Source organism: Lemur catta, chromosome 3 (assembly GCF_020740605.2).
Source record: "Lemur catta isolate mLemCat1 chromosome 3, mLemCat1.pri, whole genome shotgun sequence".
In the NCBI taxonomy this organism is placed as follows: domain Eukaryota; kingdom Metazoa; phylum Chordata; class Mammalia; order Primates; family Lemuridae; genus Lemur; species Lemur catta.
In genome coordinates, this window is record NC_059130.1 from 86,445,764 (window position 1) to 86,457,870 (window position 12,107).

The window sequence follows — 12,107 nt, forward strand, 5'->3', positions numbered from 1 at the left end:
AAGATGTGAGGCTTGGGTCTAACAGACCTGGGTGGGAAATCCATCCCGGAGCCTTCCTAGCTGTGTGTTCTTGGGTGAGTAGTTGCACCTTCCTGAGCCTCTGTTTTCTTCTCTGTAAAATGGGGATAATAATACTCATATCTCCCTCCACTGGCAGTAGGTATGCTCAAATGAGACAGTGGTGTGAACCACCAGCCCAGGGCCTGCACCTACTGCTCAATACATGCTGCTTTTATTGTTATTGTCCTTGGTCTTATGTTAAGGAGTTGACCGTGTTCTGGGATCAGCTTTTCTCACATCGTAATGGTTTATCTTGCTCAGTGTTGACAGCGCTTGGACAGCACTGGGCCTGGTGATGCTGTATCGCATCTGTAAGGCACTTGGTGCTGTTTGACAGTAAGAAGTTTCCATTCCTGGGGCACCTGCCGGGTTCCAGCACTGTGCTAGGGGCTCTGCGCCTCTGCTCTCAGGACCCCGCAGCATCACCAGGGATCTGCCGTGACGCTCCCCGTCCTACACAGGGGAAACTGAGGCTCAGCCGACATGCAGTTTGTCTGAGTCACAGGTTGGTTTGGGGCAGAGTAGGGGCTCACATCGAGGTCTGTCCGGCCCCCAAGCTCATGTCCTTTTGTCCTTAGCATCACTGTGTGAGGTGGCAGGGCAGAAAGCCTAAGAAGAGAGAGTTTCCAGATTAGTATTCCTCATCTGTCGGTGAGAAAACTGAGGCCCAGAGAGGGAAGGAGCTGATAACAATCATGCTGAACATTTTTGTTACACTTTATATAGTTCTTCAACACTTTCACATCTACTGCCTCAGTAAATAAAACCCCCTGCCTTGCGGGGCAAGGCAGGGCAGAGGTGGTTAGGCTGTCAGGGAGACGCAGAGGACACAGGTGTGCATGACTGTGCTGTGTTTCCGTGGTGTGATACAGTTTGGTACCGGCAGTAACAGATGCTGTTTTGCTTGATTCGGGGGGGGGGATTAAATGCCTCTAACGCAGCAGGGGTGCAGTTAGTGTAGGCTCCCGGTGCTCTGTCCCACCTATACCCCAGTGACCGCCCTCTCCCTACACCCCTCTGCGGGCCACGCCCACTCACGTTGTCTCCTTTCTCCCTGTCTTTCTCTGCCTAGTGAACGGGAGCTACGGCCACTGCACCCCGGGCTCGGAGAAGAGCCTGCTGGACCTGGACCTTGCTGAGGGCCCCGGCCCCACCTGCTGCCAGGGCCTGTTTCTCCCCACGGGAACCCCGCCACCCCGGGGTCAACCCCCAGCCTGCGAGAGGCTGCTGCATTTCCCCCACCCAAACAGGTACGTGCTCCTCCTCCACGAGCTGCTTCTGTGGACACTCCTGGGAGGCCAAGGACCAAGGGCCTCAGAGCCTCAGCTAGTCTGCGTGGCTGCCGGGACATGACACACGGGACACGGAGGCATGAGAGTGCCCAGCAGCACAATGATGGATGCCGGGCCTGGACTCTGCACCTCCTGCTTGGCCGGGGCCTTATGAGGGACACAGAGATGGTGTTATTGAGGTGTTTGTCCATTGCACGAGCTGAGGCGGCTTTCCACAAAGAATCCGTCTTTTCAGAGGAGGAAGATTCAGGGTTAGGTTGGGGAAGAAACACCCAGCTCAGAGATCATACAGTGTCCAACCCTGAGCTGTGCTTAGGGCAGAGAGGGAGTCCTCCCCGTGCCATCTCCTGCCCCAGGGAGCCATTGTCCCACCAAGCCCTGCCAGGTGACCATTCAGTGCTTGTGCATTTCCGGTGACGTCACCTCTGCAAGGGCATGTCATCAGGTTGCATATTGGGCCAGAAGGGTCCCAGTTGAGCTTTTGTCCTAGTCAATTTTCTGTTGCTTATAACAGAATACCTGAAACTATGTAATTTATAAGGAAAAGGAATCTATCTCTTACAGTTCTGGAGGCTGAGAAGTCCAAGGTTGAGGGGCTGTATCTGGTGACAGCCTTCTGGCTGGTGGGGACTCTCTACGGAGTCCGGCAGTGGCACAGGGAATCACATGGCAAGGGGGCTGAGCACACTAGCTCAGGTCTCTTCCTCTTATAAAGCCACCAGTCCCCCTCCCGGGATAACCCATGAACACATTAATCCATACATGAGGGCAGAGCCCTCATGACCCAATCACCTTTTAAAGGACCCACCTCTCAGTACTGCCACATTGAGGATCAAGTTTCAACATGAGTTTTGGAGGGGACGGATATTCAAACCATGGCAGCCTTGGTGCCCTCTGGTTTGCTGATAGCAAACCCAGTCACAGACAGGCCTCTGTGCACACCCACCCAGCCCTAGAACCCCAGAACCCTAGAACCCTCACCCTCTGCCTGGGGCTGCTGGCCTGAGGCCTGCTCCATGCGCCAGAGATTCTAACACCTGGCCCAGCTGCTGCTTTGCAGCTCATTCCCTCACCAGCTGTTTGCTGAGTGCCTACCGTGTGCCAGGCACGGTGGTTGGCACCGGGGCACCTTGGCAGAAGAAGCAAAGATCTCCCCGATGGAGCTTATGTTCTCCTGGGAGCTCTGCAGTGGGGACACTACGAAATAGAAGGAGGCTCACTCTTCCCGTGCGCAATCATTTTTCTTTGAGAATTGAGGTTCCCTGTGGCTTTCTTTGCTGTGTGTGTGCTGGGGCTGGAGCTCATGCTGTCTGAGGGCCTCTGGGCTCTGACTTTGTTTCTTCCCTGTCCCTTTCCTTTCCCTTTCCCTCATGGCTGGAGCCAGGGGTGCTTAAGCTGCAGGATGCCAGGGAGGGAGGGGCTGGGGCTGGAAGGCCACCATGGGAAGCAGAGGGACAGGTGATGACCCACAGCACCAGCTGCAGAGAGCCCAGGACAGCGGCAGTAGAGCAGCGTGATAATAGCTCTCTCCTCCCTGCCACCCCGTTCCCAGAGGGCTGTCACAGGGCCCTCTTGCCATCCCGGCAGCTGCCCCCTGAGGCAGAGAGGCTTAGTCATCATTTCACAGGTGGGGAAACTGAGGCTTAGATGGGGTGAGGTTGCATGGGTATCCTAGCCAGACTGTGGGCACAGCACCAGGTCTCCTATTCTGCCCAGCCAGCCATGGGGGGGCTTCTCGGACTCTCAGCACCACATCCCGCTCCTGGCCTCTCCCCTTTTCAGAGTGCTCTGTGGACAGGCAGGCCCTGGTGTCTCTGTCTGCACCTTGCCTGGTCCCCCCACCCAGGATGGTGGGTGCTTCAGTACAGGGGTCTCCCGTGTTCCTTAAACCTGGCCTCCCGTGCAGTGGGCACAGGGAATGCCCCAGGTTTGGGAGAGGCGCTCTCTAGGCACCCGTGTACCACCCACGTGGTAAAGACAGCCACACGGCAAAACCCAGCGCCCCCCCCCCATCCTGTCCTCACTCTCGCGAGGAGACAGGCCAGAGTGGCAGGGACCTTGCTCGAGTTCGCACGGCTGGAGTGTGGCCGAGCCTGGCTCAGACCCTGTGTTCGTGCGCTGCCCTGCCCGGCCTGCCTGCGGCTTCTCCACCAAATTGCGTTTTACTCAATCACAGCGTCTGGGCCTGAAACCCTGGGACCTCCTGCCCCAGAAGCTGTTCCTCAGTTATTCCTGAGATGCCCTGTCACATGACCGCGCTTCAAACCCCACTCGCTGACGTTAACAGTGGGAAAGACAGGCTGCTTGGGGCAAAACTTCATACAGTTAGCATTTCTAGAAGTTAAGAAAGATTACAAAAATTAAGAAAGATTTATAGGACATGTAAGTGGAATTTAAAACACACTGGACCTGGGTGTTCCTACAGTGCCAGCCTCAGCCTTCTTCCTCCAGAGTGCACCCGTCGGGATGGCATCCCAGGCTGCGGGGCTGGGCTGGGCTGGGGCGAAAGAGGGGCCTTTCTGCTCGTCACACTCAGTCACCCAGCTCTCCTGCCTCCTCAGTCTCCTCTTTCTCTCTCTCCCCTTTTCCTCCCCACTCTTCCTGGCTTTCCAGATAACCAGTCCCTGTTCCTTCTCTCTGCTTCCAGCCGTCACCTCCCCTCCTGCTCTGAGCTTCCTTGTCCCTCGGTCCTCAGCTTCTCCTCCAGCCCCTGCCTGGGCCTTCCCCCCGTGGAGTGCCCACCCTCTCATGACCTCTCTGGCCACTGTCTTCCAGGTCACCCAGGCCCCAGGCTACATACGTGAACGGTGGCCTCCCAACCACACAACACATCAAGCAGGAGTCCCTGCCTGACTTCCAGGCCATGGCAGAGGCCCGCACGCCCCTGCCTGCCCACTGCCGGGCCCCGCCAGCCACCGGCCTGCACACAGACCTGGACCTCCCTGGCCAAGGCCTCGCCAACCCTGCACCTTCCTGCTACCTTCTAGGCAGCGAGCCCAGCTCTGGCCTGGGCCCCCAGCCCGAGGCCCACCTCCCCGAGGGCAGCCTGAAGCACTGCTGCCTCCTGGGCCTGCCCCCCACCTCCTCAGCCTCCTCCGACGTCACCCCCATCATCCGCTCCTCCCAGACGGCTCTGGTCACCTGTGTAAATGGACTCCGGAGCCCCTCTCTGCCGGGGGACCTGGGGGGCCCTCCCAAGCGGGCCCGCCCTGGCCCTGTACCCACTGACAGCCATGAGGGCAGCTTGCAACTTGAAGCCTGCCGGAAAGCGGCCTTCCTGAAGCAGGAGCCTGCAGATGAGTTCTCTGAGCTCTTCGGGCCTCACCAGCAGGGTCTGCCACCCCCCTACCCCCTGCCTCAGTTGCCACCTGGCCAGGGCCTCGGAGGCCTGGGGCTGGGCCTGGCAGGCGGGGCGGTGGCCGGGCGGCAGGCGTGCCGCTGGGTGGACTGCTGTGCAGCCTACGAGCAGCAGGAGGAGCTGGTGCGGCACATCGAGAAGAGCCACATAGACCAGCGCAAGGGCGAGGACTTCACCTGCTTCTGGGCTGGCTGCGTGCGCCGCTACAAACCCTTCAATGCCCGCTACAAGCTGCTCATCCACATGAGGGTGCACTCGGGCGAGAAGCCCAACAAGTGCATGGTGAGTTCCCACTGGCCACCAGGCCTCACCCCTGCCTGGCAGGCAGAGCGGCACCACCTCACTGTCTGGGGAGGCCACCTGGGGCTCCTTACCTGGGGCTCCTTACCTGGGGCTGGCTGAGATCTCTGTGGCTGAGGAGGGAAGGACCAATGCTGTGAATGTGGCCACTGCTCAACATGGTCAGTGCCCCAGCACTGGGAACCCTGGCAGAGGGGCCCCTAGGACTTGCCAGGTGACCTGTCAGGGGGCATTAGCTGTACCTTAGCATGACACAGGGCCCATGCCACGCACGTGTGCCTAGGGCACGTGTGCCCTAGGTCAGGGCAGCCTTGGCCAGCCTTCTCTTTACATACATGTGCTCCGTGTCCCACCTGCTGGTGGCCAAGTGAGGCGTGGAGGACGTGCTCTTGTCCAGCACTAGGCCCTTCCCAGACAGGCTCCCTGGGTCTTCTGGAGCTGCCTAGGGCCTTGGCTTCCACCAGGGAGCACTGGGTCAGGCACCCGGCTTGAGAGCTGTGGGCCCTCGGGCACACTTGGGGGTAAAGCCAAGGCTTGCTTGGTAGCTAAGGCCCTGGTAGCACCAGCAGTGTTCTGGTTGGGCTTGAGATGGAGGTTTCTGGGGAGGGAGAGAGAGAGGCGTGAGCATGCATGCACACACACGTGCACTCACTGTAGGCACCCAGGTCTCCCGCCCTTCTGGCTGGTCATTTCTGCGTTCCGCTCTTGCTGCGGTAGAATTCTGTGTCAGAGGCTGGGAGCCTGGTCTTACTCCCTGATATCCTCAGCCTAATCTCTGTGCCTGCCCTCAAGGCCCAGCTGTCCTACCAAGAGAGGCGCCTGCCTGGGAGTGGCAGGGTGGGCCTTGGTGTGTTTGCATGACGAGAACCATGGGCCTCCAGGGCCACTGGTCCATCTGCCCAGCCATCAGGGCAGCAGCACATCTCGTCTGCAGAGGCCGGTGTTGTAGCCAAGGTCAAGTTCTTTTACACTTGCACACTGACCCTGTTGCTGGGCCCCTCCTCATGGAGCATTCAGTCTGGGAAGGCCCAGTGTCCTCGCTCAGAGCCCAGGGTGACATAGGTAGGGGCTGGGAAGGAGGCAGGAATCTTGGCAGCCGGTAGCATAAACTCTGCCCTGCTGGGGCAAGGTGCTAACCCTCGGGGCCCCACCTGCCTGCGTGGCTGTGAGCTGCCGTCTGGCGGGATCAGCCAGCTCCTGCAGCTTCCAGGAGGCTGGGCCTTGAAGGAAGAGACGTTCACTTTGTACACGAGTTAGCAGCAGGGAATGGCCTGTGCCGAGGGGAGGCAGGAGGACGGAGGCTGGCATCCTGGTGTGTGCAGGGGTGGTGGGGAGAGGTTCACTGAGCAGGCTGAGAATTTGACTTTATCCTGTGCCTTTGGCTGAGTGGATACTGGAGGGAGTGCTGGTGGCTGGGCTAGCCCTGGGCATGCCCTCATTCGTTTGGGGTCTTGTACGTGCCCCTCCTGGAAGGAGATGACCAACAGGCAGAGCCTGCGGGCCAGGCCAGGCCTCCCGGGAGATGGATGGGCCCGCGTCTCCCTGAGACCCTGGAGCCGACAGCCGCTGAGCCACAGTCCTTCATGCCTTTTCTCCCGTGTGTGAGCTCATGGGTGTCTGTGGGGGCCTGGGTGGAGGCTCCGTGACCCGAACGATCCTTGACACGGTGTGGTCAGTGGCCTTCTCACAGTGGAGCCTCTGTGTGGAATCGGCACCGGGAGTGTCTCTGTTGGATGCTGGGGGTCGTGGAGAGGATCTAGGCCTCCCCTGCCCATTTTCTAGCTTGGGCAGTGGAGGCCCAGTGAGGGGTCAGGGCCCAGGTTGCTCGGTGCAGTCCCACGATCTCTCTCCTGGGCCAGGCTGCCAGGACATCATCTGACTCCCCCAGACACTGGCTTACACCTGGCTCATGCCTGGCCCAGGGGACCCAGACCTGGACCTGCCATGGTCCTTGCCCTGAGGACACTCACACTCAGGGAGGGGTGGGAGATCAGCGACAGGTCCAGGGATGGAGTTTGCACAGGCCCAGGAGGGGAGGCCCAGAAGGGCTTCATGGAGGAGATGACGTCTGAGCCATGTCTACACTAACCTATGATTGCATTTAATCTTTATGAGTCCTGTAAAACCAAGGGTTTTGACAGATGGAGAAACAAAGGTTCAGCAGGGTCCGGCTGGCCTTCCTCTTGCTCCTGTGAGAAAACTTGGTCTTGCCTCTTGCAGGGTTAGGATTATGGTGATGCTCATACCGGCAAGCAGCTCCTGAGTGCTAACGGCACGGGTGCTCCTCTAAGTGATACCCCCGTGTGGTCCTCACACAACTCTGTGGGGTAGATACTGTTAGCCCCATTTTACATAGGGGGAAACTGAGGCTCAGAAAGAGTGCATCATTTGCCTGGGTCACACAGCTGTTGGAGACAAACAATAACAACAGTAACAATAATAACAGAGGCTGAGAATCATAGTAGTAACAGTAAGAAAAATTACTTGCCTGAGGTCACACAGCTAGCAACCATTGGGCTGGAATTTGAACCTACATCTCTCTAAACTATAACGCTCATGTTTGTGTGAACCTTCTGCTAAACTGATTCTCCGGGGTCTTGGGGCAGCCCTGCTGGGTGCCACCATCTGGAGCAGCGGGGGAGGTGCTCTCTTCTCTGCACCTCCCCTGCGCCCCTCCTGCCTGCCATGGGGGTGGGTAACCCAGGGGAAGGGGCGGGCCCCAACCCACACCCAGATAAATAAAATCTCCTTTCCCTGTAAAATTATTAATTTCTCATGACAGGCCTGTGCTACCATGCACTGTAATAGACAAAGGAATTTTGGACCCAGAGCCTCTGGAGAACAGGAAATAGATGAGACATTTTGATTGAAGAGTAAATGGCCCACTAAAATAGCAGTTAATCCTTTTATTATCTTTCCAGCAGCCGTTTCCACAGTTCTTTCATGAGGTAAGCCTCTCCCCACCCCATCCAACTGTAATACTCCATCCTCGCAGCTGGTTTGCATTTAGCCCGTGGAGCCTCTGCTCCGGCACCCGGCGGGCCTCGCTGTGCCGAGAGGAGCCCGGCTCCCCTCTGCCCGGGCAGTGCAGTCCTCGGGCCAGGCCTGGGACAGGGATTCTCCGGCCCTCCCCGGGGAAACTGCACCATCCGCCCCCAACCCTGCCCTCCACACGGCCCATCCACGCTGTCCAGAGGAAGCTCCCTAATCTCTTTGCAATATCCTGTTATGTTTCTGACGTTGCCCGAGTTGTCTTAGCCTTATTAAATGTGGGGCTTCGTCCGCGTTACGATAACAAGGCTGTGCGTCCAACCCAAATACCGACGCGACGCCTCGAAGACGTTAACTTCGAAAAGATTAATTCCATGCTTTCTTAGGTTGGTTCTCCCAGACGGCCGGAATTCTGATTGTCTGAGACTGCAGAAATTAGCAGACTGTGTAGCTTGCTTTCCTCCACAGCAAGAAAAAGAGAGGCAGAGTGATAAAAGGAAAACTTCTCATAACGATGCCACTTTCTGCTGGGGGTTTATAAAGTAACAGCAGCAGTGAGAAGAACCCCTCCCTCACTTCTGGGGAGAGTTTTACCAAAGCTGTGAGCCCCACCTGGAAGGCATGTTACGCTCTGGGACCCACAGACCTGAGTCCCAGCCTGGTCTGCCACCTGCTAGCTCTGTGACCGGCCCTTTCTGAACCATAGCACACTCAGTAATAGTACTTGCCTTTTAGGGTTGTTGTGATTAGGGTTAAAAGAGATGACAAAGGCAAGTGCCTGGTTCATTCTCTTCTTGCCCATCGCACTCTTTCACAGTGATATCATTTGTACCATATCCGTAGGGGTTAGGACAGGATCATTTATGGCTGTTTTACAGATGGTGAAACTGAGGCTCAAGAGAGCCAGTCAGTGGTGGGGCCTGGACTTGGGGTGGGCTGAACGTGGCCGGCTCCACTGTCAGCGCGGTGGGCAGGGCAGTCGTGCGGCAGGTGTCTGCGGGGGCCGTTCGCTAGCCTTGGTGATCGGTGTCTGCCAGGGACCCCGATTCCTGGCCTCTTCGTCCACAGTCACTTGCAGATCATCCGCTCTGGGCCAGCCGTGTCTGCAGCGTGTTTGGGGCTGGAACCGGGCAGCTGGGCCAGCACGGGAGGCAGCGCCAGGGCCCGTCCTCCAGCCCTGACAAGCACCGGAGTCTCAGGGCTGGGTTTTCACCAGGCCCAGGTTCCTCTGGCTGCTGCAGCCACACTGGCCACTGGTCTCCCCCCATCATGCCCCTCTCCACTGTTTGCCAGTCTGTTCCAGGTGCTTTTGAACCCGGGACCAGGCAAATACATCTGGCCAGAAGCTGAGTGGTACTGATTGTCCCTAACTAGATGAGGCTCTCAGAGCACCAGCCACCTCGCCTGACCTCCTCAGGGGGCCTTGCCCACCTCCCAGCCCGGGCCCAGCTTACTCCCACCCCCATAATCCCAGGGCTCTGTCTTTCCCTTTTAGCCTTGCCCCAACACTGAAGAAACACAACCCTGGGTGCAGGGGGCGGGGGGTGGTAAAGGGAGTTGCTCTTTACTGAGAGGTTCAGAGATTCTTCCATCCTGGCTCGTGCTAGCCGTTCCCCATTCCATTTGAGAATAGCACTGGGCAGAACTCTGAGGCCCAGAGAGGCTAAATCACTTCCCAGATCACACAGTCTGCCACGTGGCAGGGGACAGACACCGACCACATCTGCTGACCTGCCCAGCCAGTCTGTCTCAAGAATCCAAGAGAGGCTTGAGTGGGGTTCTGGGCTCATATCCCATGGGATGTCCTGCGGGAGAGGAGAGTCAGTATGTTCTGAGACATACTGTCTCCAGCCATGAATTGCCGGGCCCATTTTACAGAAGCAGCAGCCGTGTTTTGCTGTTCACAGGCAAAATGACTTCCCCTGTATCACCCGGCCCAGCTGCTCGGACCATGCCGCAGGCCACGCCGCCTCCCCCCTCCTCCTCTGCCCTGCCTGTCCCTTCAGCAGAACAGTCACCTCTGTGCTGTCCACATCACAGCGGGTAGAGTCCCTGGACATCTGCTCCCCGCCCGCATGTCCTGAGAGCAGCCCTGTGGGTTTGGGAGCGTTTCTGGGCCAGCAGACGCCCCTGACTCATCCAGCATCTGAGGCTCAGCCTAGGGAATTGCCCAGGAGCCTGCAGCGTCTGAGCACGCAGGTCGCCAGGCCCTCCCCGGCATGTACAGACAGAGGATGGGGAAGACAGGCCAGAGAGGGTGGTCAGGGGCCCAGGGTTGCACAGAAAATGGGCATCCGTGAGCAGGAAGCTTTCCTGAAGGGGCTGGGAACCAAAAGCTGGGGAAGGTTTTGACGGTGGGAAAGCGGCCCTCAGTGGGGAAAGCGTCATCGCCCTGAAACGCTTGCCTCACTTGGGAGGGGCTCTCCCGGGTGCCAGGCCTTGTGCTGGGAGCCGGGGGTCCAGAGATGAAGATGACGTGACCCGAGGCTTCTGGCATTGCGGGAAGAGCGCCGCCTTTGAACCCTGCGATGTTATTGCTGGGCCAAGGAGGGAGGCGAGCTGGGAGCGGAGGACTCGGGCCTGGCTGCGTCGCCTTGTCCAAGTCGGTCAAGGGGCACGGGAATGTTATTGAAACGCTTGCTGGGTGCTTTTCGGTTTATGTGGCGCTTCCACGTGCACGATCTCAGAACTTCCCTGGAGACTGGAATTATTATCCCCATTTTACAGAAGGAGAAAGGGCAGTCCAGCTCAGGCTCGAGTTCGGGTCTCCAGCGCATCGTGGGGTTGGTTTGAGCCCAGGGTTCTGCCTGACTCCAGAGACTGTGTGCTACCCAGGACCCCAAGCCACCTCCCAGGCAGAGAATCATCAGCCTGTTTACAAATACTGAGAACATCCAGATCTGAAACCCACTCAGCAAGCTGTCCCTGGGCACCTCCTTCCCCCTGGCTAGGCCCTGGGGTCACAGAAGGGAACCAAACCCGCCTGGTCTCGAGGAGCCCACAGTCAGGAGGGGAAACTGATGGACATTTGCATGTAACTGGTTTTCTCACGAAGCCGGCGCCCAGTCTTCTTGGGGGCCTGTTGCCTGCTGACTTGATGGGTCTCTAGTTCTGTCGTGGAGCAGAGAGCACCACATGGATTTAGGAGTCAGACATTCCACCTTCTTTAAAATAAGTAAATCACCTGAAAACAAGTTCCCTTCTCGGAGACTGGAGTTTCTGGTCAGATCGAAAAGCTGCAAAATGGAACATGTTTGAAAACCTTTGCCCTGGTGAATCTGCGGTAAATGAGCCCAGGGAGGCCAGGCCAGTCCAGCCAGCTCAGGGCGCCAAGTCCACCCTCGCCTGGCCTCATTCCAGGGTGGGGAAGGGTCTGGGCAGGAAAACTGTTTTGGGCAAAGGCAGCCTGCGAGTTGGCATCCACAAGTGCCATCATGAATGATCCTTCCTGAGATTATGTCAGTTCTTATGTCTGCCCCCATTATTAGACGGGGAAGCCGAAGCTCATAGAGAGGGCACTGTGGCCCAGTGTCACCCAGGGAGTTAACGGTAGCCATGCGGTGCCTGCTGTATTTCCCCTGCCCTGAAGCTTCCTGTCCTCCTCAACTCCTAGCCAGTCTTTGCATTCCCCGGTTTTTTTAAAAAATCCTTTGGGTCTGGGCTTTTGCTGGTCCCTTTCCCAGCCTAGAAAACTCCTACGTATCCTTCACAACCTGGGCCAGGGCTCCCACCTCAGTTTCCCTGTTTGCTGTGCCTCCTGTTCTCCCAGCATGTGTCACTTCATGTTTAAGTGCTTCCTGGTGTTGCCTGGTGTCCTGGGGACCACATGCCCTTTGGCACCTCGCCTGGCCTTGGTGGTGGAGGAGCTGAGCCTGCTCCCTGGGGCAGAGGCTCTGCCCTGTGGTCGTCCCACCTCTCTGCTCTGAGGCTGCGTGAGGTTGCCTGGGCACCATCCTCCCGAGTGGTTCCCTGTGAAGTCACAACATTGGTGGGACCTTAAAGATCAATCAATCACTTTCACCCTCTCATCTGGTGCTTGAAGTTTTTCCGTTAGAAAGCCTGAGTCTGAAACCTGCCTTTGCTACCTCTCTGCCTGAGATGCTGTA

The 12,107-nt window shown here is 57.8% G+C and overlaps 1 protein-coding gene across 2 annotated transcripts in view; it reads left to right on the forward strand.

The window, feature by feature from the left end:
* The window catches only part of GLIS1 (GLIS family zinc finger 1), a 209,339-nt gene that overhangs the window by 126,064 nt on the left and 71,168 nt on the right, over positions 1-12,107 (forward strand). For both annotated transcript variants that reach the window (XR_006734181.1, XM_045547975.1), the window contains exons 2-3: positions 1,133-1,310; positions 4,128-4,992. Coding sequence is in view for 1 of the 2 variants with exons in the window: in XM_045547975.1 (XP_045403931.1) it covers positions 1,133-1,310; positions 4,128-4,992 (1,043 nt within the window). In the remaining variant the exon portion in view is untranslated. The remainder of the gene's footprint in view (positions 1-1,132; positions 1,311-4,127; positions 4,993-12,107) is intronic.